General features: G+C 38.5%; 3 protein-coding genes across 3 annotated transcripts in view; all 3 read left to right on the top strand.

Annotated features, from left to right (window-relative positions):
* Positions 1–3,613, top strand: part of LOC149921276 (sterile alpha motif domain-containing protein 3-like) — a 59,982-nt gene extending 56,369 nt beyond the window's left edge. The window contains exons 10-11 of the mRNA XM_090162143.1: positions 2,989–3,008; positions 3,076–3,613. Of these exons, the coding sequence (XP_090018269.1) occupies positions 2,989–3,008; positions 3,076–3,613 (558 nt within the window). The remainder of the gene's footprint in view (positions 1–2,988; positions 3,009–3,075) is intronic.
* A 4,578-nt stretch (positions 3,614–8,191) lies between these two features.
* LOC149921277 (uncharacterized) lies at positions 8,192–8,777 on the top strand. The gene is made up of 2 exons (XM_090162144.1): positions 8,192–8,441; positions 8,521–8,777. Exons 1-2 carry the CDS (start codon positions 8,192–8,194, stop codon positions 8,775–8,777), a joined length of 507 nt encoding a protein of 168 aa, XP_090018270.1.
* A 210-nt stretch (positions 8,778–8,987) lies between these two features.
* Positions 8,988–12,035, top strand: LOC149921278 (uncharacterized). The gene is made up of 5 exons (XM_090162145.1): positions 8,988–9,446; positions 10,313–10,696; positions 10,754–10,889; positions 10,953–11,139; positions 11,201–12,035. The coding sequence occupies exons 1-5, from the start codon at positions 8,988–8,990 to the stop codon at positions 12,033–12,035; spliced, it is 2,001 nt and encodes a 666-aa protein (XP_090018271.1).
* Positions 12,036–27,768: the final 15,733 nt, after the last annotated feature.

Here is a 27,768-nt window from a genome sequence, read left to right on the forward strand (position 1 = left end):
GAGCTTTCTTCTCCAGCCAATTAGGTTGGAGTCCGCTAGCGTCATCCGAGGGGCCCGCTATATAAGGGACGTCGGGACAATGAACTATCCGGTGGTGTGGTTTAAATCTTACCGGTACACCGGGCTATAAATTCGGACACATATCCCTCTTGGTTACGGACTCCGACCTAACCAGTCAAATCTTTTCTATTATCTCTTCTAGAGAAAGTTTAGTTGCCATGCCTTGTTATCGTTGGTAAATATATATATACATAATATTAATACAGGTTATTTTATAGTTTGACTCTCGTACATGGTTTAAACATAAGCCGACAATTTCCAGTCACTTCTTAAGAGTCTTTTTAAAGGTAGATTTTCGAAAAGGATGCCTGCTGTTCAATCTATTTTCTACAGAAATCTTTATTTCCTAAATTATAATTAAAGGAATATTATGAAAATTCAAATGACGATATTGTATTAAATACTATTATTATTTCATTATATATTTTATTTTAATTACAAGGAATTTTGCACAATAATTTCAATGATTGATTATCTGTTGCTAAATTTCGGTTATTTTAAACTGAGAGCTTGAATTGGAAAGCTTCTACGAATATTTAATTTATGTAAGGCAGGTTGTGTAATTGGATTTATGACAGCGCATGTTTTTTTATATGGATTAATGTCATTAACTAGGCGTAAATTTAATAAGGTAGGCGCGTAAGCCATCGGTATCAAATATACGTTACCTGGAAGTAATTGCGTATGTAGCCTGTATGAACCGCACCTGTGTCAAATATGTCAGGTTAAAGGGAAAACAGGTACTTTCGTACTAAGAGTAGTCCAGACGTTTGCCTGAATTAAGCTGTTTGCGCGAACATCAACGTGAACGCCCAGTCTCTATTACATTCTACGTAAAGTGAACGTCAGTAAAGATCACTAAACTCGAACGTGAAGCATCTCTTCAAGGTAAAGGGAACTCTGCGTGTCAACTACACGATTCACGGCTTCGCGATAAAAAGGAGCGTAGGACACGGTAGAGAACATTACTTGTTTGGAAATTGCTGAAGTGTGCTTCTTGGAAAATTCATTCACGTTAGAATTTGCCTAATTATTTTATTTAACTTTTATGAAAAGATAACCAAACAATCCTTGAAGGGTTCGTTTTAGAATTATTCATTAATATTCGAATTCCTAGAAAATAAATTTCTAATAATATTTTTTAATAAGTAAGTAAGATTAAGAAAGCTTTTAAATACAATACGAAATTCCTTTAAACAAAGAGTACCTCTTGATTTTACCTTACCAGGTTATTGGATTTTTCCGCGACACTTTGGCTAACAATTCACGGAATGGAATAACAGATCGAGATCAATATAATTTGTGGTATATAAATTACTAGTTCTTGTAGCCATTCGCTTAAATTTAATATTGTATACACTTAATTAAGTGGAATGTTGTTGAGAAACAGCTTTTAGAGAGGTTAAGCTCTCGACGTTTGAGCGACAGGAGTATCTAGACGTTCGTGAAATTGATTTCTTTAAAATCAGTGGAGCGTGTTTTAACTTTGACTGCTAAAGAAAACATGTACAGTTACAATTGAATTTTGAAACATTTTAGAAATATTTGATAAACCTGGGTTCATGACGAAATTAAATACGTAATTAACCAATACTAGTGAATCTATTTACCAACTTAACCCAGAAGGATTAGTCCCGAGTTCACCCAGTGCCACAAGTTGGATCAAACCCGGCTCCTCTTACTGCGAGGTCAGAGTTCTAACCGCTCCTTCACCACACTATACTCGTGAAGGATCACGTGACACTAGACGTTGTAGTTCAAACTTCTAAAGCGCGAAATTGTATTTTAATTTTAAAATGTTTTTCTGCTTGAATTTTATTCTTTGTCTGATCTGATTTTTTTATAGTCAATAATTATTATTGAATAATTTATTCTGTTAATCACTATTTATTTATTTATTCAATTGCACTCAATAACCCGAGTTACATTTTTGAGATTTTCCAATATTCATGTTTAGCACTATAGCTAGAATAAAATAGTTTTGTTAAATAACGGAATATTAAAAACTAACTAAATTAAATTAAAATTTTAAAATATTTTTATATTTATAATAATCAGCTATTACGTGTATGTTTCAAGGTATTAACTAATAATTTATTTGTCATGATTTTCAATAATTAATAAATAGTGCACAAATGTATATTGGTCTAGTTTTGAAAGGGGTTCAAGCATTCGTGGGAGGTTCATAGCGTGTTTGCTTGTCTGTGAAGCTTAAAGATATAGTCAGTTTGTGTGGTTAAATTACTTAAGTCTTATTTTTGACAAAATTGCGTGTCAACTAAAGTAGTGTTATAAATGAGAGAACGCTCTATGAGGCACCTAATGAGGCACCGGGACACCGGGCACCGTGGCTCATAGAAATAACAAGGGGCACTATTGGACGTTGTCTAGAAAAAAAAGTACCGGTTCAACATCGACGCGTTTGAGGCAACTAATGAGCCACCGGGACACCGGCACCGTGCCTCATAGAAATAACATGGGGCACTATTTGACGGTGTATAGAATAAAAGGACCGGCTCAACATCGACGCGTTCGCCGACCGTAAATCCCCATAGAACTAACATGAAGTATTTGTTAACGGTATCTCACGAGCACCATGCCGCATAGAATTAACATGGGGAATTATATTGACGGTATTTGATGCGTTCACTGGTCGTAATTGTACTGCGAGAGAACTGTGAGTACCGTATCTCATAGAAAATACATGGAGATGAGGATTTGAATATTGACCGTGAATTGTTTAAACATGTATTGCGTGGATATACCCTTAATTTACAAAGCCTGCTTAATCTGCTGTTTCGAACATGGTGGTATAATCCTAATTATTTACGGCGTGGTACAAAGTTTAACAAAGTTTACCATATAAAAGTGAGTTGTTCCTCCAATATATCATTCGGAATTAGGATCCCTGAGTCTCTTACACCTTAGAATTCGAATACTCAGAAGATGTAAGTATAAACCTTTCCACATTAAATTAATTTAAGTTATTTCTAACGATTTCGATACCCCTTGTAGGAACGTCGGTAAGGTTTTCCATATTTCTACTACGAAAGGGGTATCGGTAATCCCAGACTGTCATATTCACGTCGGTACTTTGGATGGTAGTGTTGGAATTGAGTTGACGGAAAGCCAGTTCAAGCAACTACGGAGAGCGAGCGGTCAAATTACTACGTTCTTGGAAGACGATTCGATCCCAAATTCTACGTGGTTCTTTGAAGGATCAGAAACGAGACGAGTCGAGCTATGCATTTTCCAAACGCGGAAGGTAGTGGACGTGAGAGAAATAATCCTCGGAACTGGGACCAACTACGGAAAGCGCATCTTAACCAAACAGGGCTTTACTTTCACGCATTACCCCTGGAAGACGTTGATGGATAAATACGACGAAGTGATGACGTATCACAATGAAGTAAAACGCGTCTTCAATGATATTAAAGGAGCCGTTCTGACCGCGATTACAGACTACGTGAATAAGCAATGCGAAGGTTGCAAAATTGATCATCCCTCACAAAGGCAGCACGATTGTCTGATGTTTAGATATACATTTGTTTGACGCGATGGATAGAATTAGTTATTCCGAAATCACTTTAAAACTTGACACGTTTTTAAGCGAGGACTTTCGCGATACTATATTGACTTTCATAATGTGCAATGCTAAAAAAATGTTGTATAAAACTGAAGACTTTTGAATTTGTCAATAAAAAACTTGAGTATTAAAAACTGGGCTCTTTATTTTGTAGCTCATTTAGAGACATGGAACCAGTAATGAAACATCCGTTCACCGGGCTCGTCGCTGGGCCCAAGCAATGTGGAAAGTCCCACTTCCTCGCTAAATTAATTAAACATAATGAGTCGTGCATTGCTCCTCCACCTCAAAGAATAGTTTGGTGTTATACTGAGTACCAAGAGAAATTATTTAATTCGGTATTGGAGCATAATCCTACCGTAGAGTTTCACGATCGTTTATTAGACCCAAACAATTTAAATCCGACGATTAGAAATTTTGTAATTCTCGATGATCTCTTATGTGAAATAGCGAATAACAAAGACGTCACAAATTTATTTATACGAGGTTCGCATCATCGTAACACGTCCATACTGATTTTAATGCAAAATTTGTTTTATCACGGGAAAGAAGTTAGAACTCTCATTTTGAATTCACAGTACCTCGTCATTTTCCGTTCGGCTAGAGACGTTTCCGGCGTGCTAAATATCGCTAAACAAATTTAACCGGCTAATACCAAATTCGATGTTGACGCGTTTCATCAAGCCGTGGTGAAACCATACGGTTATTTTTTCATCGACTTGAAAACAAATACCGCAGATGAATATCGGCTGCGAACGGGGATCATACCGGGAGAAGAAGCCACGATTTTCATCCCGAAATAAAATCAAAATGACTAAAACGTGTTTGTAAAAACTTGGATTTTTTAAAATATTGGAGCACGTGTAATGTGAAACAGAGAAAAGCTATTATTAATCTAGCGAATCGCGACGCTATCTTAGCGCTGGTCGAATGTTGTATAAATGTACTACGCGGGGACATTCAGTTAACAGATGGACAAAAGAGTCGATTGAAGAAACATCGTAAAGCCTTACATCATCTTTGCGCAAAAATTCCTCTCGCTAAAAGAAAACGGATTATCTTTCAGAAGGGTGGATTTCTCCCGTTTTTGTTAGCTCCACATCTTTCAATCGTTAGCTCAGTCGCCGGCGCTGCGATAAGCCGCGCCATTAATAAATAAATGGCCCGAAAAATGATTTTAGTGTCTGAAGAAGCTTTACGTCGAATGAAGAATGCTACTCCCGAAGATGTTCCCAGTGAAATACCATCCTTGGATAAAGAAATGAAAACGATCCTCGACGATCCCAATATGACCGAATCCGAAAAATTAACGTTCTATAATCAAACTTTGCAGCGACACATAATATCTAATCGCAAACCAGTTGAAAAACAACAGACTGTTAAAAACAAAACGTGGTACGAAGAAATTGCGACGTCTATTCCGTCAAGTATGCATACCGACGCGATATCGTTGTACAATTGGACATTACGTTTTATTTCGTGGAACGAACTCGGTGAAATGACATTTGGAGGACGAGTCGTTTCTGGATTTAATTTACGACGCGGTTAGAAAAACCAAGTCAAATTCCGACCCTACGGGATTCAAGAACTTCTACGAAGTATTGAAAAACAATAATGTACCAAAAAAATATATCAAGAATCCTACTAGAATAAGTTCTTTAAAATCGTTATCTTTCAACACGTCACCACCTAGACCAAATCAGTGGGTGACGATTTGAATGTATTTACCAATAAAACATTTAACCACCAGTTGCTGTTATTTAGTTCAATCCCATATCTCAGAATGGATGGTTGCACGGAAGTTGTAGCTGAAACTATCGTATCCACATTAACTATATCATTTTCGAAAAATCCAAAACTATTAACCGTCGTTTTAATTATATTAATTTTTGTAATAGTCGAATTATTCGATTTCTTAATATTGTACTACACGACACCCACACATGGAAATTACACTAATTACGGATAAGCTAGAAAAGATCTATTACGACGTAGCGGACTCTGGCGGGTACGTTGGCGTTCGAGGACTATATCGTTCCGCTCGAGAAAAGGGTATCAAAGTTACGTTGAAAAATGTGAGGGAATTTTTACAAAACCAAGATACCTATACTCTACATAAAAATGCAAAGTGGCGATACAAAAGAAATAAAACGATAGTGTACGGCATTGACGATCAATGGCAAGCCGACCTCATTGACCTCCAGAAACTTTCCAGGCTAAACAATGGGTAGCGCTATATTCTCGCGTGGATTGATATTTTTAGTAAGTACGCTTACGTCGAACCGGTGAAAAATAAGAAAGGAGATACTATAGTGAACGCTCTAAAAAAGATATTAGATGGTGAAAGGAAACCAAAGCGAATGCAGAGTGACCGCGTGAATGAGTTTGTTTGTAAAGCCGTTCAATCCGAAATAAATTCCGGCGAAATAGAATTTTTCGCGACGAACTCTGAAGTGAAAGCCACCATCGTTGAGCGGTTTATTCGATCGTTTAAATCGAGAATCAATCGATATTTCACAGGGAAAATACTTATAAGTACGTTGACGCGCTTCAAGAATTAGTTAGTAGAGGTCGGGGATGGTTAACTTTTATTCAATAGATAGAGCTCTCAAAATTATTCGTAAAACGTTTTGATCAAGTAATTTATATTTCTGTATTATACGATTAATTTTTTGATAAATTTGTAAAATTAATCGGAAAAACGACGTTTTTTTCGATAAAAAGCTCAAATTTTCCGAATAATACATGTTGTTTAATCATTTTCCGAAATATTAACCGGTAAATTTCTTTGTTTACATTTTTTTCCCGAAAAAATCAATTTAATCATGGATAATGATTAACCGTTCCAGGACCTCTATTAGTTAGCGCCTATAATAACAGTTATCACCGAGCAATTAAATGTAAATCCCGAAAATTCGAAAATAACTTGGAAAAATTTGTACGGAGATATAGACTTTAGTCCTCCGATAAAGTACGACTTCGAAATTGGAGACATTGTCAGAATAAGCAAAAACAAGGGACTATTCGAAAAAGGATATCTCCCGAATTATTCTGAAGAATTATTTCGAGTGATTAAGCAGATACCGAGACAACCGCCTGTATATAAACTGAAGGCGCTAGATTCGGAGCCCATTTTAGGAATTTTTTAGAAAGAAGAAGTACAAAAGGTGGGGAAAGATCTTGACACTTGCGCGTTCAAAATTGAAGGCGATGGAAATCTGATCATTCAGTCGAGTTACTCGTACGCTGGAAGGGGTACATACCGCAATTTGATAGTTGGGTTCAAGAAGTAGACTTAGAATGAGTTTCTATATCACTCTACCATCCGATTCTTCGCTAAATTACTTTCCGGGTAATACTCTGAGCAAATTCAGAGCTTACCTTCCGGAGAATGTTCAGCTGAATGGACCTTACGAAGTAGGTTTAGCCGAAATAAGTTATCCTAGAACGTGGAATAATATCAAAGAAGAACGGGTAGTGCGAGTTGGTTCGGATGATATCAAACTCGAAGATTTTAGGTATATACCTAGAGCAAATTTCTCTTCTATCGAAGATTTACTTGAAATGTTAAAATTTGAGAATAAAAGGGTCGAGTTCAAATACCATAAAAATCTGAAACGAGTTGAGGTTGATATAACTAAGGGTTTTTACTGTATAATCCCTCCCGATATAGCGATGATGTTGGGATTTTCTCTTAAGCAAGAAGGTGAATTTGAAATTAGAAAATCTTCGTTAGCCCCTTATACCGTAGATATGGACGTAGGATTACATTCATTGTTTTTCTATTCTGACATCGTTGAAAATACAATCGTGGGGGACAGTAACGTCCCTCTTTTAAGAATTATTAACGTGAAAGGAAAAGACGGGGAAACTGTGAATACTGAATTTTCTCGTCCACATTACCTACCCGCCGCTTCTTCCAACATACAAACTATCGAAATTAATCTTATGGACGACTTGCGGAACCCCGTGCAATTTGAACGTGGAAAGGTGCACGTTACTCTACATTTTAGACCACGGAGGGCCAGGCTCACTCTATAATAGCGAGTGTCGGGAACAAGTAGTCCTCAGTTTAATGAAAAGTAACGAATGACGAACATCAAGAGACGTCCGCAATACATTTCCTCCGTAAGCGATTACGAGAGGTACTATTTAAATTAGGCTGGATACGGATAAATCCCCGTGTATCGTGGCGTGGGTGTCCAGAGAGACTATGGTTTGGGTAACACACTCGCTTCGGTATTTCGTCGTGCCATGCCGCTTTTGAAGCGCGGTGCCCAGTTTCTAGGAAGAAAATTTATCGATACTGGAGCGAAAGTCGTGTCTGACGTCGCTAGCGGTATCCCAATTAAATCATCGCTAGCGAAGAGATCTAAGAGCGCTGGTAAAGAGACATTGTTATCAGCCGCGGAAGCCGTTACGCAAATGACGGGATCTGGAATTAAAAAGAGGCGTAGAGCATCGCGCAAAGTCACTCGAGCTAAAACCAAGAAGAAGAAAGCATCGTGCCGTTCTTACTCCGATATATTTGAATAAAGTTTTAGAATGGCGTTGATACATCTGAACTCTAGTGGTTGCGTGAATTCCGAATGGGATCTTTTCGAAGTTCCGTTAACGCAAACGGGAATTATCGGTGGCGAATGGGTCGAATACCACCACATTTCCAGCATTAGCAACAATTCACCGTTAACGTTTTGCATTAGTGGGAATTCCGAAGCGTACATCGACCTATCACAAACTCTCCTTCACGTTCAGGTGGATGTGAAAATGGAAAATGGATCTTACCCTAAAGCCGGCGAATAATGTAGCCCCCATCAATTTGGTTTTGCACAGTCTATTTCCCGAAGTCCACTTATTTGTAAACGAAAAATCAGTTACTCCTTCCGCTCAGAATTACCCGTACAAAAGTATGATTCAAACTATGTTAACTTTTGGAGACTCTGCTAAAACGAGTCATCTTACCAGCGTCCTATTCTATCGCGACACGACGTACGAGTTCAACGATTTCGTGAACAATAAAGGTTTCTTACAAAGAGCCAACTTCGCTCAAAAGGGAACTATAGATATGATCGGCGCTCTTCATTTAGATATTTGTCAACAGCCGCGCTTCCTTTTGAACTTGGTGGATTGAAAATTTGTTTTTGGGAAATCAAATACCGAGTTTTGTTTACACTCTGACGTAAAATGTAAATTGGACATTAAATCAGCTTCGTTGTATTTGAGGAAAGTCAAGTTAATTCCCGAAATCCCACTATCACACGCCAAAGTGTTACAAATGTCGAGAGCGAAGTACCCAATTTCCCGCACGGAAGTGATGTCGTTTTCGATTCCGAGAGGCAACATGAGCGTCGTTCAAGATCATTTATTTACAGGACAAATTCCGAATAAAGTCGTAATCGGGATGGTTGAGCAAAACGCGTTTCTGGGTGAACTTAAATCGTCGCCATATAATTTCCAGCATTTCAATTTAAACCACATTGGTTTGTTCGTCGACGGCAGTAGCGTACCACATAAAGCCCTAACACCTAACTTCGCGGAGCGTAGCTACATCCAAGCGTACACCAATTTATTTCTTAAAACGGGTCAGTGGAACATTGACGAGGGAAACCAAATAAGTCGCGAAGATTACGCCGGTGGAAATAGCCTTTTCGTCTACGATTTGACCGCCTCTCATTTTCATCTTGTTAAAAACGGAAATTTGAGGCTGGAAATGAAATTCGCTTCCGCGTTACCCGAAACGATTGCAGTAATTGTTTACGCGGAATTCCAGAGTTTGATTGAAATTGATAAGAACCGAACGGTAATCTTCGACTAGAATGGACACAATGCAGCTAACGAGAATTTTGGAGAAAGATAATTTCACCAGAGACGTATTTCGAGGTGTATTCGCCGCGGACCAACTACCAAAGTTCGTGACGACGTTTCCATCTCTGTATATCGTGAACACGGATACGTCGAATGACGATGGTCAGCACTGGATAGTTTTGTATTTCTCGAAGATTAATACAAATACCGAGATGTTCGACTCCTACGGTAACCCCCCAGATATGTTTCGCTTTAATGACCTGGTCGAAAGAAATAGTAAAACTGTGACATTTAACTCTTAACAACTTCAAGGGATGTAAAAATGTTCGATATTGTGACTATATTTTCTAAAAATAAAAATGTAAATAATAAAATGATAAAAGAATTTATGTATTCAAGGCATTCAATAAATTTTCAATAACTTAGTAAAACTTCTTTAAGTTACATTTTGTTTCTTTGGTGATCTCCACAGTCTACATTACATCAAAGAAAAAATTTAAAAAGTTAGTTACATTTTTACGTTAAATTAAAAATATCATTTAATAAAGATAGTTTCATTTTATTTACATTACGCTTTAAGTTCAAAATATATTTTTAATAGAAATACAATAGAAGACTGAACTATGAGCCTTTTCGCATAAAGGGGTAAAAAGCGGGGGGCAAGACAGTCGGGCCTGCGCAAATAGCGAGCTGGGGCGGACTTCGTACTCTCAGTTAAGGGTCTGTCATAGTAAACAACTGATTTTCAAAGCGTATGTCCTCTCGATTTGTTTCTAAAGAACATTGAAACATTTTTAAGGTAAGTTTTTAAATATTTTTCATTTTTAAACTGTTGAATAGTTATAAATTTTATAATTACAGGTCTATACAATGCCTAAGTGTTGTGTTGCTGGATGCAAGAATACCAATAGGTCCTTAAACGGTGCTAAAGTTAGTGATGGTATAAAATTTCATAGAATTCCAGTAAAAAGGCGTAAGCTATGGCAAAGAATAATAAACAGAAAAAATGGGAAGGCTTCAAAAGAAGATAAAGTGTGTAGTATAAATTTCTTAAGTGGTTACCCAAGCTGGGAGAAAGATGACGTTGATTTTGTTCCAACGGTACACATGATACCCACTGTACATGTTTCAAAAGATTTGCCAAAAAACTCTGAAGTTTTCAATAATATTCAAGTAGAAGAGGTTGAAAAACCCATTTTTGCAATAGCTCGAGAAGACAGATTTAAGGATAGAAATGCGAAGAAGGTATACTACATGCACAATGTTATTATTACTAGAAATTAATATTGTATGGTTTTTCAGAGAAAAACTGAGGTTGAATTACGTGAAAAAAATTGGCTTTCAGATTCTCTTAAAAATTCTTTAACATTTCATGATTATGATGTTGGTAACGTAAACAGAGCTACTGAAGTACCTTCAACAAAGAAGTCATATAAAAGTAATATTTTTGAGGTTGTTCGTTAAGCTTCTATTTTACTCTAATTTACATAACAATTTTAAGGTATCAGTACTCAAACAATTACTGACCCTCTGCTGTATGAAAACATGTTACTGAAAGAAAAATTAAAGCAATTTGAGGATATTATTGAGCAAAAGACTTGGTCTGTAGAAAAAATCCAACACGATGACAATGTAACCAGATTTTACACTGGGCTACCAACATTTCCAGTTTTTATGTGGTTATTCAAGTAAGAATAGAAAATAATTACAATTTTTATGGTTGTGCTTCTAATTTTTTTTGGTATTTAGTTATCTTAAGGATAAAGCAAGCCGTATGACCTATTATCGAGCTTCAAATAGCCAGAGTGAAAGAAAAAATGTGAGATTTAGAAAGCTCACACTGATCAACGAGTTCTTTGCAGTTTTAATGCGATTGAAACTAGGTTTGTTAGTTCCGGATGTTGCAGATCGGTTTGATTTTACCATTTCCATGTTTTCCGAAATATTCACAACCTGGATATGTTTACTGGATAAAGAACTTTCAGTTTTGTGTCCTTTCCCAAATAAGGAACTTGTGCAAATGTATATGCCTGAAAAGATCAAGAAATACCCTGATACGAGAATTTTATTGGACTGCACAGAGGTCTTTATAGAGAGGTCATCTAATATGTTAACCCAAAATATAACATTTTCTTCGTGCAAACATCACAATACCGCGAAGATTCTTATTGGTATAACTCCCGGTGGCGTGATATCGTTTATTTCTGAACCATGGGGTGGTCGTGCATCAGACAAGTTTATTTTTGATAAAAGTGGTATTTTGGACTTGTTGAATGAAAATGATAATATTATGGCGGACAAAGGTTTTCTAATAGAAAAAAAGGTTGAAGAAAAAGGCCTTAAATTAAACATACCCCCAGTGAAAAAGGTAAACCGAGAGCAATTTACAGAAGAAGAGGTCATAGAAAATAGAAGAATCGCAGAGCTTCGAATTCATATTGAAAGATCTATAGGACGAATTAGAAACGTTCACATTTTAGATGGAGTTTTCCCTATAACTCAAATTAAACTAATAGGACAAATTTTCAACGTATGTGCTCTCCTGACAAATATAAACAAACCTATGATACCTAATAAAAAATGATTTGCTTTTAAAAGTAAAAACTTGTGTGAATTTTAATTTTCAAATTATTTAGCACCATGTTATAGTATTCGTAAATTTAATGTTATTCACGTACCACTTAAGTTCATTTAAAACAAATTTGTATAAAAGTATTAATTTTTCATCACAGTTAGCCTTTTGTTTATATAGAGCCTCAAATTGCTGGGTTTTCGTCCGCTAAACAAACTTTTCGATTTTCTTAACAAATCAATTCGTCTGCTTAGCAAACCAAAATCCATCAGTTTGAGCTTCTCGCTTTGGCCGTTAAGTGACTAATTGTTTCACAAGTGTTATTGAAATATATGTAACATACCTTTTTACCATTAGAAAAATTAAAAAATTGTACTAGTTTCAAAAATAGGAACTTCATTTTTCACATTAAGCTTATTTTAAAATATGAGGAACTATGTACTTCTTATAAAAAGTGACTAATTTTTCTTCTAACTCTAACCATTTCTGCTGGTCAAATCGTATTCTCTCAATGTACACCATACTACGCTCTTTGGTACCAGTGAAAATGACAAAATCTGCCCAAGGCAAATTTTTGATAGCCATTTCACCTAATACTTGATAGTAGTATGTAGAATTGCGATTTAATTGCAGTATATCAATTTTGTTTTCTACATAAAATCCTTTATATTTGGTCTAAATTTCTGTGACATCCATATTGCTAATGTCATTTCCATTTAATGATGATGGTACTTTGACTTCGAGTACACCTTTGCAAAATTCAGATGGATCAGTTATTAATCCATCGGAGGAAGATCCAAGGAAACTGTACTTAGTGTGTAAGGATAGACCTGCCTTCTTTACTGTAAATCCTGTGACATCAATGTATCGTTCAATAGCCAGTGGTTCGAGATCTCCCCCTCTTTGAATAGCCTTGGGTAAATTTGCATAGTTTTCCAGTTTGGATGGGTATATTACTTTTTCACTAATTGATTTAGGAGCATTTTTGCATTGAGATTTAGCAATTAATCCAAAATAGGAGCTGGTTAATCTGCCTCTCCTCATATTAACCCACATTTCGCACTTAGATTGCCTTCTAGTTTTCTCTTCAATAAATTTGGCCAACTTCATAGAAATTTTCTGTTTTTCAACATACTCATATGACTCCTCTTGTGAAATATTTCTTGGCTCTGCACAAATTAATTTAATTAGTTTCTTGGCTTCTTCGTGTAATTCCTCTTTTATAGATGTAATTAAAGGTTAATTCATTTCGTCAACAGGATTGCGCATCTCTACTGGTTGCTTGATTGTGAAATTTAGATTTAAATCTTGAGAAATTTCAACTTCTATAGGGACTTCAGGGACAGCATTAAAATCAGATATATTCCAAAACCGTCTTAATCCAGTCTCGGAAAATAATTTAACCAACTCTTCTACCGCCTTTGCTTGCCGAATAGGGCAGTCAATTCTATCAGAAATACTTCTCGGATCATATTGAAACCTCATATTTTCAGCCTCGTGAATAACAACTTCATCTAACACGTTTTTAGGGATGGAATATTCAAATCACAAAGAACATTTACAAATGTACAATTTTACCCTTTTCCATGGGCGCCCACAGGGGGGTGTAAAGGGGCAACTGCCCCACGTTATACAGTCTTGCCCCCTTTGCCCCCTAAGATCGGAGTTTGCCCCCTCTTAATTTTTGGTTTGCTTTTTAGTTAAGTTTAAAATTTATTTAAAATATGTCATACTCATGATACTAATTACTGTAGAGAAAGACTTAAATTTTTGTTAGTAACACCTCACTCAAAATGGACGATAAAAACACAATGATAAAGTGCCACATCATTGTAAAAATAATTTTAGAAAATGCCATAAGAAAATGGTCTGTGGGCGCACCTGCCCTTTTCACTCAGACTTATATTACTTAAGTCAGTGGCGGACTGCCCATAAAATGAACCTGCCCGATGGCAGGTGGGCCCCATGAACCTTTCATGAAGTGGGCCCCATAAACATAATAGTGTTATAGCTCTTAAGGCTGAGACACTTTGTCTCCTGGTAACCAATAATATTAGACCCAGTCCACCACTGACTTAAGTTTTAATTGCCTCAAGTGAAGGGGGTACAACAATATAACAACAGTCATTATCATAAATCATTTACCTTCAATCTTAGGTCTCTTGAACATACTCGGTAACAAGACACTGGGTTGAATATCTTGTGCTCGAGGCCTATTTTAAAGACATGGTTTGGAGGTACAAGCGTCATCTCCACTAATATTACGTTCTCGACCAAAAGCTTCTATGCATACTAGTAGCGCCCCTATATGGCTACACGATCCTGATAAACTAAAAAAAATAGTAAAAATCAATTTATAAAGTGAAAATTTTCATTAGATTAATAAAATAATTAAAAACTCACCCACGAGCGCATTCACAACCACCACTACACACCTTTCCATCCCTTTTTAAACAGAAAATTACATTATAGTCCAGACGCTTTTGAGAAGCGAAACATTTTGACTTCACGTAATACAAAGTGTCTGTAATCTATATAAAAAATACACCTTTATATCAGCAACACTACTTAATTATGAAATATAGTTGAACTTACTTCAGCAGCAAGAAGTTTAGAATGAATATCACCAGCTTGTTTGTGGGCGATAGCACGTTCCATACCGCGATAATCTTTTCTTTGTCCACCATCGTTAATTTTATCATGTACAAAATATTTAAATATATGTGAAAAGTTAACTTCGGGAATTATGGATAGATTAGACATTCAGGCAGTAGGTGGTATTTCATTAAGGTCAGGCAAAAAATTAGGCACTTTATAGAAAGGCAATGTGTTGGTTTTTTTCTTATGCCAAATTCATGATGCAAAGATGTTGACGCACTAAAAGTTAGTTTTCTTTCTAAGTAAACCTCGTTACTAGTTTTGAAAGTTAAAGGTACGTTATTATCTATATTTTCTAAACAACTGTTGCTAGTTTTGACAGGAGATCGGGGAAGTCCCACAGTGCCTTGGTCGCCATTTGAAGTGTTTTCAATATTGTAGGTTTCAATTGCATTTATATATTGTAGTTTTTTCCAGTTAGATTTAAACACTATACCTCTATCTTTGAAAATAATTTTCAATTCTTTAATGGTTAAAGATGGTTTTAATTGCCAAACCATAGTGACCTATACTACGACTTCCCCTACATAAACTATGTTTTTAGAGCAGACGACAGAACAATTTACGCCCCAATGGTGCTTATGCGCATGCGTGCATAAATTAGAGAAAAGGCTCATTGGCGATTTAAAATATCGATACAGTAATGACCATGCGATAGGGTTCAAATGCCGTCCCCCAAAATATACCTTTTATTATCGCATGGATTAAGAGACATTTTGTTTTGGGAGACGGTAAATAGCTGATTGACGATCCGCTTCATAGAATTGCTCATAATTCGAGTAGCCATGAGGCAGTCGCGGTAATTCGAGTGTCGGATATCCTTTTCCACTACTCGCTTACAGACGCCTTTCGCGGTTTTTTTCTCCCCCCTTTCCGAAAGGATGGAATACATTTTGGTGCAGAGCCCAATGAACTCCCGTATAGGGATCCCATCCATTTCATCTTTCCAATGACTTTTTTGTTTACGTCATTGAAAAGAGGATGATTCGTGGGAAAAATCGAAGAGGTGGGAGGAATTTCCGAAGTCCGTGTAAACGTCCTCCGTTTGTATATTGTACGCGAGGCTGTCCGTGTCCGTGAAAAGTAATCGGACCTTGTCACCGTAGGTCTTGCGCATGTACTCGTAATGAAACTCGTACATGGTTAGTTTCGAAAGATCCAAAACGGTGAAACCGGTGTAAATTGGTCTATTCAAAGTAAGTGACTTCTTCTTCATATGAATACCCACGAGTTCGTTGTGGAAAATCGTGAATTTTTCAAATGCCGGAGAAGACGCTTTCTTAATAGCCCGCTCAGGTGTTTGTACGAGATGGAAATCTATCCGATTTCTCAAAATCTCCATTGTTTTACCTATTATTGAAACGAAATGAGATTAGTACTTATTATTCCAATAATTTGTATACGTGGCTACTTGCGTATAAACTAAATTACATTTATTAAACCAAAAGAATTTATTTCTCACAATAAATACTGTTGGTAAAAAAAATAATCTACTTTTTTCATTTACTTTGATTAATAACGTACCAAAACAGGAGTTGTTTAAAAGTTTGAAAAAATCTTTTTCAAAACTTTTTTTGGCAAGTTTCCTCTTTTCGGTATTGAAATTTATGATTGGGCGAAGCCAGGGAGATTGATCTGTGAAGTTTCGTGAGAAGTCCCTTCGATACGTAGTATTTTAAATTACGATAGTGAACTACGTATCGCTCTTTGTTATTGAGATTAGGGACGAGCTTAGGCGGAGTGTCTTTTACGGGGAGGTTTAATCTTTGAAGCATCAGTTTGTAATAGGAAAAAAATTGATTCACAGTTATTCTTTGAGATTCGGGTGCGAGGGGGTAGCGGTTGTGTTCATGATGCAACTCAACGGGGAATTCCAAGTCGACTTCCAAAATGAAGTCGTAGGGAGACTCGTGCGATAAAGTAAGCACATGTTTATGGGTGTAGTCGAGGACAGGAACCCAAGCGAACCTACTCGTGGGTAAGTAACGACCATGGCGAACCCGTAGAGATTATTTTTGTCGAGGTACATGATGTAATTACACTCTTTATTGAGGTCGTAGCTTTCGGGGATGTACGGGTTATTGGCTTCGGCGTAGCGGTCACTAATCATTGAAACTCCTCCCCGAATGCCACGTTCAATAAACAAGTGCATGTCAATATCGAGTAGTAGCTCCATCTTCACTTTGGTCGTGTGGAGGGCTGACTCCCAGGCAAACCCAGGTCCCGTGTAAGCGTGCGCGCAATCTAGGCCGTAGTATTCTACACACATAGCGCGGAAACTCTCGAAAACGTCAGCGAGTTGGAGGGTATCCGCCTGCACGTACAAATCGTGTAGTTCAACTGTTGAAGAATTTTATCACTACCACTATTACATTTAGTAATAATAGAATAGGGCTATAAATAATAACTAGATTTTGTATGTTAAAAATGTTCCACACTTGGCGGACATTTTCGTAACTCTCATCCGTTAAATGTTCGCCAGTGAGGGTGTTGAAAAATGTCTCTTTGGGTGGTAGTGCTGTCTCTTCAAACTTGTCTACGTCACTCATTAGTTAGATAAGTGTTTAGCTAACCGCATCCGGTGTTTTATTTGAGGTTTTGATTTAATTGAAATTTCAAAATGGCCGTTGGAAGCACTAAAATCACCAAATCTAAGCTTCAATTTACCCAAAGTTTTTCAAGTATTATATGTAACTGCGTGCCATCTTCCATTCTTAACAGAAAATCACCAAATTAATTAAATTGTTGGGACTTTGTTCGAAAAAAATAAAATGGTCCGCTTACTCTGAACGTACAAAAACTTCATTAGTTTGAGTCCGCTCACCAAAGGATTTATGATGGTAAAATACTCGAAAAAGTAGATTAGTCCATAATTAAAAGGGATAATATAGCTAAACCCTAAACATATTTGAAGAAATTAAAAAAACTTACTAATAACTCGTACCAATAGGTCTTCGAGCAAACAAAAAGACGCGAATCTCGGATCAAATAGATCTTCGAGTAATAAACGACATAAAAACTAAATAAAATAGCCAGAAATTCCAACGGTAGACCGGTTTCGTTCTATTGGGAACTCATCAGTACTGGCGTGAAATCTGGCTGGCGACTGTTATAGGATTTCTGAAGCTGTTATTAAAAAAATTAAATTGTAAGGGTGAGGTCACGTACTTTCCAATCATACTCCAACGCCTCAAAGTTGTCTAGTCATGAAATTTAATGGTTTCTGATTTTCTTTGTACATTTTGAAATATGAAATTCAAAATAGAAGCGCTCTTAAAACCTTTTCATTAAAAAAATTGATTTGATAGTAATAAAAGTGGCTGCTCATAAATAAAATAATAAACACTCGGGGTGCTCATAAGTAGAAATAAATAAAAAAATGTTCAATTGTTTATTAAAATTATATCTTGTTTTATCAAATGACGCCGCTTAAAAATACAAAGAGTTAAATGACGAATTGACATTATTCTTGGATTAATATATTGACTAATAAAACGGTTTGGTTTATTAAGTTAAAATCCCGGTGAACTGTACGACATCATGGGCTCGAAACTTTTTGCGCTGTCCTTGAAATTGGAGCAGTCGAAATGCAAGCAAGTAAGAAGGGAAATAAACGAGTATTTACGGCTATTTGTCGATTTTTTAGTTTTCTACAGAAATTTATTTGATTAAAAGCTGATATAATGAATAAGGCTGGTGCCATCTGCTGCCCCCTTCTTGAAATAATTATCGCTATTTGGTAATTTCGGGAATTACGGTTAAGCCGAATATATCGGGCGAAACGGACCAATGAAAAGGGAGTAAATGACAGTGAGGACTTTCATTTTTCTCTTTTGAGTAGTTGCAAATAAAGATAAATAACTAGGCGCTCATCGCTCTTCGCCTCATTCAGAGGCGCCCATTAAGTGGCTCCAATAATGTATTAATTTCTATCAGGAGGCATTAGAAATTCATTTATCCTTGGTTTTGCTATGATGTTTCGTGATCTTATGAAAAAGTTTCGTCCATCTTTTTCGTAAAAGAAACAGTGCTTCTCAATTTACGCTCTCAGTAAAAAAACCATCGATAAAAGTCTGAAAGCGGGGTTCTATATCTTCGTAAGCTCTTCATTTAATTGCAGTTTCAAAAACGATCATTTCGCTCAAAGTTACTCATAGAAACTCTTACACTGAACAAAGATGGTCCATAGCACAGTTGACACCAATTCCGTGGTAGTCACAATGTTATATTTAAATAACCTTTTTAGTAGATGTAGAGTACTTTTTAACGAGTTCAAAGGTCACAAGATAGAGGCCTGTATCTTTAACCCACCCTCCTTGCTGTAACTGCTTTGGAGTGTTGACCTTGTGGTTACACCCTTGTATGGAATGTCCCCCTTTGTGGTTACACCCTTGTATGGAATGTCCCCCTTTGTGGTTACACCCTTGTATGGAATGTCCCCCTTTGTGGTTACACCCTTGTACGGAATGTCCCCCTTTGTGGTTACACCCTTGTACGGAATGTCCCCCTTTGTGGTTACACCCTTTTTTGGAATGTGCTTTCCCCCATCCGAGGATTGGTCGATTGAGAAACCACACCCCTTCTATACTACACAAGCTACTTAGGATCACCGCTGGTTAACTTTGTGTTTAGGTGGCTCCACCTCTTGCATAACGTCACAAACTTGTATAACTATTATAACATTACCAACTTGAAGATCTGATTTTAAGACCCACACCTTAATTATAGTCACGTGTAGAATTTACCAATACACTACAAACTTGTAAAACTAGTTTACATTGTGTTTTTCACCAATTTGCTAATAATGTTACACTTACCAACGCATAAATTTCAATGCGATGTTACCAGATGTTAATAAACATTTATGCGTTTGAAAGTGTAACATTATAAGTAAATTGGTGAAAACACAATGTAAACTAGTTTTACAAGGTTGTAGTGTATGGGATAAATTCTACACGTGACGATAATTAAAGGGTGAGTCATAAAATCAGTTCTACAAGGTGGTAATGTTCAGATATTTATACAACTTTGTGACGTAATCCAAGAGGTGGAGCCACCTAAACACAAGGTTAACCAGTAGTGATCCTAAAAATCTTGTGGAGTATAGAAGGGTTGCGGGGTCTTAATTGACCAATTCTCGAAAGGCGGAAAGCACATTCCAAACAAGGGTGTAACCTTAAGGTCAACACTCCAAACCAGTTAAAAAATAATCTACATCTAACCTTATGAAATATTTTATCGGTTTTTTTTCCAACTTAATATTTAATCGTAAGTAGACTAATTTATCTAGTTGTCTAGATTTTAAACAAAAACCATTTAATGTACCAACTTTTAAATTTTTACTTTAAACTTCACTTTTGAATGTTGAATTGTTTTAATATATCCATAAATATTTTCATTTGACTGCTCTTGAGCGCTCTAGATCACTCTGATAAACATTTTGTGTTCCATTTGCGTGCTCGGATCCACTCTGATCACTTTTCTCGTGTTCCATTTCATGCTCTCGGGTTCTCCAAGAGGGCTCGTAACGAATCCTTCAAATTGAAAAAAGAGTGATTTTGGAGCAAATCAACGCAGGAAGCTAGATTTTTTACCAATAACACGATCGGGTTTGAGACCAAAGGCGTCAGAGCGAATTTTGAGCAGCCTTATGTAAAACGCTATACGCTGAATCTTGCTTACGGCGTAGATGAATTATTTAAGAGACATTTTGAAAGAAGAAAACGAGTATTTTCAGATTGTAAAGGCAACGAAACAATTTGCAATGACTTGGATTGTGGAGATACATATAAAGGTGTCTGTGTAACATTTTTATAAAAGAAGATATGCTGATGCAGCTGCAAAAAGGATGCTGACTGCTCAAAATATAAAATTAACAAAGAAACCGCAAAATGCTGTCTCAAAAATAAGAACCTTGTCTGCATTGCACTTTATTATTTGGTTTAATTTCACTCTCCAATTAATAATTAAATATCAAATAAAGAATAAAATGATAAGTAGAAACTAATGACTCCACTTTTGCTTCAAGCTAGGTTTGCGCGATACAAATTTATAATGCGCTTTAAAAACGATCTTACCACAGCTGGAATGTTTTGAATTATTAACCCGTTTAAACTTTGTTCTAATAAAACGAACAAAATAGTCAATTTTCGTTAATAACATTCTTTTCAACTGAAATTAGACCAGAAGAAAATTTTATCAGCCCCAGTGTAGCCCATATTTGCCACTTAATATTCTAGATTCATTTATCGTATAAAATAATAAAGAGACCACTATCTTAATTACGTAGCAATTAATGTAAACTGGGAGCGATACTTTATTTTACACGAAATCCATGTAAAAGTCATCAAGAACCAATTTGATACAGTCACTAGAAACAGTGTGAATAAATAACACACTGCGACCTCAAGAAGCCAGTTTCAAGGGATGAGAGTGTAAGTTTAATAACCCCTGTAGCACAAAGAGTCGATTTAGGGTCGGGCTTTAGTCGAATAGTCGCTTTTCGGTCCTGGTCCAAATGCCGACTCTAAAAGTCTTAAACCTTTTTGAGATAATTTCGCGTAAGTACGCTTTTGATCCCTTTTAAGGTCGGTATGGTGACCTAATATTTTGGACTACTTGCCGACTCAAAAACGACCTTACTAAGTTTAGTATTAATTTATAAGAGTAACGAAATTCGGATAGTAAATAAGAAACAAACTTTCTTATTATGCCCTGTAGCACATTTAATTCGGGCCGACGTCGGACAAAGCCCTCAAATGGCTAGGCTGGCCGACGGTCGGCCGACCTTTGGTCTTTCAGTCGAAATGCCCTAGGGAGTTATGGTCGGCCGGCCTTTAAAGCATGACTCTGTGCCGATTAAAAATGTACCTGTTTCTTACTACAAAACGACGTTGGGCCACAGTCGGCCCAATTTCAAACCGTGACTCTATAACGACTATTAATGTGATGGTTAACCGACTCCAAAGCTTCGTCGGGCCGACTGCCTAAAATTGCGAATTTATATTGCGTATCGATTCTGATGCTAGAGGGTTTATACGAAAAACCAAGACACCGGAATCAAATCTAGTAGGATTGTCCGCCATCTTGGAAAATAGCCGCCAATGTTTAAAAGATTGTTACTCGAACCCAACCAACACTTAGAATAAAATATGAGTAGTCGCTTTTATTCCACGTGTTTTGACAATCTTTGGTAAGTCTGTTAACCCTGTAACGCCGCGCCTTAATTACAGAGAGTTTATTTAGGCTCGTGCTTTGGTCGTAAAGTCGCTTTTCGTCCTATTCCAGATGCCGACTCTAAAAGTCGTTAACGTTTTAGCGATAATTGCAGGTAAGTACGTTTTTTATCCATTTTAAAGTCGGTATGGTGACCTAATAGATTGGACCACTTACCGACCCAATAAGTCTTATCTATGCAACTATTAATTAGAGTCCGAACGTGGACCTTAAATTGTAATAGCTGTGGTGACTTGAAAAAGCCATTGCACATTTATACCACGACTAATGGTCGACTTATATCCAACAGTTTATTTTTAAATTAATCGCGCAACACTGTGAACATTAGCGATTTAATAAAACAAATTAAAACAGTTTTTTAAATAATTTCTTTTCTTTACTCTATTTTGTCGAAAAAGATCATATATTCAGCGTGAAAATGTTTGCTTTTTCAAAAATCTCGTAACTCAAGTAGGTCATATTCGTGTAATTAAATATTTTAGGGAAATATATTGTTAATTCAAATCGAGTGAATGTTTTGTGAGCACTACTTAAACATTCACTCGATTTGAACTGATTGTATTAAATCTGAAATTACGATAAATCGTTGATTCATGTTTACAAACTTATAAAAAATGTTACCAATACAAACACAGCTAAATATCTTTTAGGAAATCAAATTGGTATATTTTTTGGGCCGAGTCGGAAATACGTTTAAATTGGTCGTCGGCCCAACGTCGTTTCGGAGTCGCTAAACTGTCTACTTGAAGTCGGCTCAGAGTTATTTCAGATTCGGCCAGAAGTCATTTAATAATCAGTTATATATCCAGATTAAGTAAAATTTTCTAGTCGATCGACGGTCGGCCGACCATTATTCTACTAGGACAATATTTGTCGGCCCCATATGCGGCTAGACATTTCGCTAAAAAAAAGGAAGGTCGGCCAACTGTCGGCCGACCATGCTGATCGACCTTTTTTGTCGACGTCGGCCCGCCCTCTAATTGCTACAGGGGATTACTTTTTTAAGTTGGCATAAAGTCAAACGTTTAAGGTAGGCCGACTGTCGGACGACCCTTTTTCGGGTAAGACAGTTCGACTCAAAATAGTATGGTCGGCCGACCACAGATTTTTAATAATTCGTCGACGTCGGCCCGACTCTGAAACAATTCATTTGTGCTGCAGGGGAATAGTGATATTAAGGCGTAAAATTGTAATCTATATGTATAAAAATGGATTTTGGTATGTATTGGGAGATTGATAAACTCCAACATCGTTTGATCAATTACCATGAAAGTTGGCTAATCTAAGTGTTTCTTCATTGAGAAGGTTTCAATGGTATCCATTATACTTTAACTCGCCACTAGATGAAGCTGCAGCGCAACAATTTCTATACCGTTCAACCGATCGCCATGGAAATTGGTATACATAGATATTAGAAAGCGGGGAATATCTTCGCTCCATCCATTTTCTATAGCTCACCACTAGATGGAGCTGCGAAGCATCATTTTGTATACTATTCAACTGATCGCCATGAAAATTGGTACGCGAAGTTAATGGGACCCGGATAATATTTACGCGATATCTATTTTGCTAAAACTAAACTATTTCTTACAAAAAATAGTAATAGCAAAAAAATAATAAATACTGATGGTGACTGTTGTTACAACAAATTGCACGGTTTGAAAAAACCCAGTATTTTTCATAACAGCCTAACCCAGCGTATTTTTAGTGGGTTTTCAATGGGTCTTTTCCTTTGGGTGGTTTTTTTATTTTAGTCTACCAATCGAACAGATTTCAACAGGGATATATCACTTGATGGAATCTAGTAAGCGTGAAAACAGCAAGCTACCCGCACCGTACAAGATTACGACAATCATGTACAATCAAGAATTCGATACGGAAGTTGACACAGGGTCAGCGTATTCTCTTGTTCCAAGCAGCGAAGTCAGAGACCTCTGGAAAATATATGACCTCGAGCGCTTCAGCACGACTAACATCCTTCTCTGGTCACGAAGTCGACGTTGCCGGATAAATATATCCACAAGTCACATACAAGAACGTACAAGTCGAATTGCCATTAGTCATGCGGTCATGGTCCAATTCTCTGTGGGCGAACATGGACGTCATCAAAACTACCAATACTACAGACTGGAGTCGTACCACAAGCCACGAACTAGATCCCGTATATAGCACAGAAAACACCGTTGGACAATATTGTCGTTTTCTTCGTGATTTGGAAAGGACCTCTATAACGCGGTAAAAACTTAGCAGTGCGACCCCTTTTTTAGCGAAGTTTCGGATTAACACTAAATCTCCGATATTGAATGTAGGATTGTGCGGCCTCGCACCGTCGTATCGTTTTTTCTGCTTAACTTGACTCGCTATGATTCGCTCCCTTGTCTCTTGAGCTTTTTGAACGTGGTCCTCAGCGGCGATCGGTTCCTCTTTCGGCCAAATGACATTTCCCATTGGCGGAAGAACCGGGACTCTGCCGTATATCAATTCGTAAGGCGTCTTCTTCGTTGTCGCCTGCACGGAGGAGTTTTTCGCGAAAACTGACGCTTGTAGATGATTGTCCCAATCGGTATGCACGGTGTTTACGTAATTGTAGAGCACGTCGGCCATGGTGTGATTAGCACGTTCCACGAGTCCATTGGTTCGTGGGTGATAACTGGAACTTGGCGCGGCTTTGATGCCCCAAAGTTTCAATTCGACTTCGGTTTCACGGGAGAGAAAAGAGGTGCCACGATCGCTTATCAATAGACGAGGGCTTCCATGGCGAAGGACGATGCAATTTTTAATGAAATTGGTGACGTATGTCGATTCTGTACTCGGTACGGCGATGGCTTCAATCCATTTCGTCAAATAGTCGATAGCGATGAGAATGGAGTTTGATTTCAGGAGAGGGCCAAAGTGGTCGATTCCGCCAACCTCGAAAGGTTGTGTTGGTGGCGGTATGGGTTGTAGGAGCGCTTTCGATTGTCCTGGCGGCACCTAACGGAACTGACAGTGGGCGCACGATGCGACCTAGCGATGAATCATTTTCCGTTGCTTTGGCCACCCGTAACGTTGTCGTACTTTGTCGAGCGTTTTATCGCAGCCGAAGTGTCCGCTGGAGTCGTGAGTGAGCTCCAAAATCGTTCGGCGAAGCGAAGGAGGAACTACCAATAGTCGTTTTCTTCCCTGGCCGTATGGATTATCCCGGTAGAGAACACCGTTCGTAGTCATGTATTCATTGATCCTGGGCTCCTTGTCGCCCGCCTCTTCTCGTTGACTAAGTTTCAGCATCAGGTCTTGGAGTTTAGGTAGACTTTGTTGGCTCAACGCTAACTCTTCAATAGGGATGGTTTCAAAATGCACGGCGCAAGTCGGAATTTTACCAGCGGTGCTTTCGGGGTCGAAAGGGAAAACCGGGCTCTAGATAAGGCGTCGGCGTTCAGATGCGTCTTCCCACTGCGATGAATCGGGGTGTAGTCGTACTCTTCTAAGCAGACCACCCAACATGCGAATTTGGAGCTGTTGTTCTTGTTTCGCTGAAGCCACAGAAGAGCGCTGTTGTCCGTTATTACCTCGAAAAGACGACCGTGTAAATATGGGCGAAAGTATTCGATCGCGTGAACGACGGCCATAACTTCCAATTCACTTGAGTGTAACTTCTCTTCGGCTTCGCTAAGCCTCTTGCTATAGAATGCGATGACGCGCTCGGTATCCTGGGAGTGATATTGGGTCAAAACCGCGCCCAAACCGTGGCCGGAAGCGTCCGTATGAAGAGCCGTTCGATCACCCTCCGTGAAATGTCCGAGAATTGGTGACTTCTAAAGCACGTCTTTTAAGTCCTCGAACGATCGTTGTTGAGCGACGCCCCAGCACCACGGGCAATCTTTTTTAAGCAAGTTCGTGAGTGGATGAGACCGTTCAGCGTAGCCGTGAATGAGCCGCTTGTAGTACCACGTGAGTCCCAAGAAACCTCGAACGTCCCGTACGGTTTTGGGAACGGGGAAATCTCGTACGGCGCGAATTTTATCGGGGTTAGGAAAAATTTATCCCGCGCTAATGATGTGGCCTAAGTAGGTAATCGTCTCTGACGCAAAAACGCACTTGGTTGGTTGAAGCGTGAGTCCTGCCGATCTGATCGCCGTAAGTACTTGCTTTAGATGATCCAGATGTTCTCCGAAGGTTTTCGAAAAAAACGATGATGTCATCTAAATAAACTAATGCCATAGTCCATTTCAGTCTGCCGAAAACGCGATCCATTAGGCGCTGCAAGCTGGCCGGCACATTACATAAGCCGAAAGGAAGCCGGGTAAATTCATAAAGTCCTTCGTGGGACGCGAACGCGGTTTTTTCGATGTCAGCAGGAGCGACGCCCATATCCCAGTATCCAACGAGCTGAAGTATTTACATCCGCCAAACCGATCGAGGGTGTCGTCGATACGCGGCAAAGGGTAGACGTCCTTTTTGGTTATATTGTTCAAAAGACGAAAGTCTACACAAAAACTCCACAAATTGTCTTTCTTTTTCACGAGGATCACTGGACTTGACCACGGGCTAAACGATTCTCGGATAATTCCCGCCTCCAACATTTCGTTGATCTGCTCGGTGATGATTTTCGTTTCAGCCGGTGATACGCGTCGAGGATATTGCTTGATCGGTGGATGGTTTCCCGTGTCGATTTCGTGTTCCGCTAGATCCATTTTTCTTAATTCTTTATGAGTGAAGGCAAAGCAATCGCGAAAACGATTGAGACACGAGCGAACGGACCACGATTCCGTTTCGGTTAAATTGGAGCCCAATTCGATGCTGTTGATTTCGTCAGAAACCACGTCGGTCTTTGCCGAGTCTGTCGCCTTTCTTGAACGAAATTGCGTGATCGTTAGGATTGACGATAAATACGCTGGTCTGACCATCTTTAAAGTGCGCCAAACTAGCCGGGAGGTTGAACGACCGTAATGCGTGGAAATGTTGAGTGTGGTGAATGAAATTGTCTCTCTGACCCAAGTCCATACCTTGTATAAAGGCGCTCACAAAAGCACCCGAAAGTGGGGCCACGGTGACAGGAATCTGGCTGACGACGCTGAGCAGTTGTTCTTTCACCGCTACAGTTGGGGTGGGCTTAGGTGGCACGGGCACCCACGAAGATCCAAAGTGGTGGGTATTCTCGGTCTCAGAAAAAGGTGGCCCTTCTGCAGGAATTTCAGTGACGTCGCTTCCAGGGTGGAGGTAGTGGAGGTCGTTACGATTGTCCCGATAGAGGAGATGATGCCGGCTTGTTTTGAAGAAAACTAGTCCACCCCCAAAACTAAGGGTAGAATGGAGTTGGGAACGACGAAGCATTCCACCTGAACCGCGTCAAATCCGCCAACCTCGACCGTAATGTCTATCACTCCTTTCGGCATGGCAAGGCGTTTGTCGAAACCAAGGACCGGTGGTCCGTTCCACGGCCGCATGGCTCCCAATAACTGGTTGTGGAGAACGCACGATTCATCGATCACCGATTTTCGAGCGCCGGTATCCAAAAGAGCCCAAATAGTTCCAATGTTCGCGATGGAAACGTCCATTACCGGTACCGCAAAACGATCATTTCGAATGTCCGGTGAAGGGTCTTGTAAGTTCGTTGGTGACAGCTCCGCACCCCTCTCTACGAAGCTGGGTTCCCGTTTCCCGAATTAGCACCACCGTTCACGCCGTTGTTTGATCGAAGAGGTCGCACTGGGTTGTCGCGCGGCAAGGTAAAATCGCGTGAGAGGTGTCCTATACGGCCGCAGTTGTAACAGTCCCGACCACGAGGAAAAAGATTTTGACGAAAATGTTCGAGTTTTGGAAATTTCGTCGATGGATCGCGTTATCAATATCAATTATTGTTGGTTACGTC

Source organism: Leiobunum rupestre, chromosome 11 (assembly GCF_980474605.1).
Source record: "Leiobunum rupestre chromosome 11, qqLeiRupe1.1.hap1, whole genome shotgun sequence".
Lineage (NCBI taxonomy): Eukaryota > Metazoa > Arthropoda > Arachnida > Opiliones > Sclerosomatidae > Leiobunum > Leiobunum rupestre.

Bases quoted from the DNA above. Each gene is read 5' to 3' on its own strand.
- LOC149921278 (XM_090162145.1), top strand. From the start codon at position 8,988: ATGAGCGTCGTTCAAGATCATTTATTTACAGGACAAATTCCGAATAAA. The intron at 9,447-10,312 runs GTAATCTTCGAC...TTATAATTACAG, and splicing joins AAATTGATAAGAACCGAACG to GTCTATACAATGCCTAAGTG. The intron at 11,140-11,200 runs GTAAGAATAGAA...TTTGGTATTTAG, and splicing joins GTTTTTATGTGGTTATTCAA to TTATCTTAAGGATAAAGCAA.
- LOC149921277 (XM_090162144.1), top strand. From the start codon at position 8,192: ATGGCGTTGATACATCTGAACTCTAGTGGTTGCGTGAATTCCGAATGG. The intron at 8,442-8,520 runs GCGAATAATGTA...ACGAAAAATCAG, and splicing joins TGGATCTTACCCTAAAGCCG to TTACTCCTTCCGCTCAGAAT.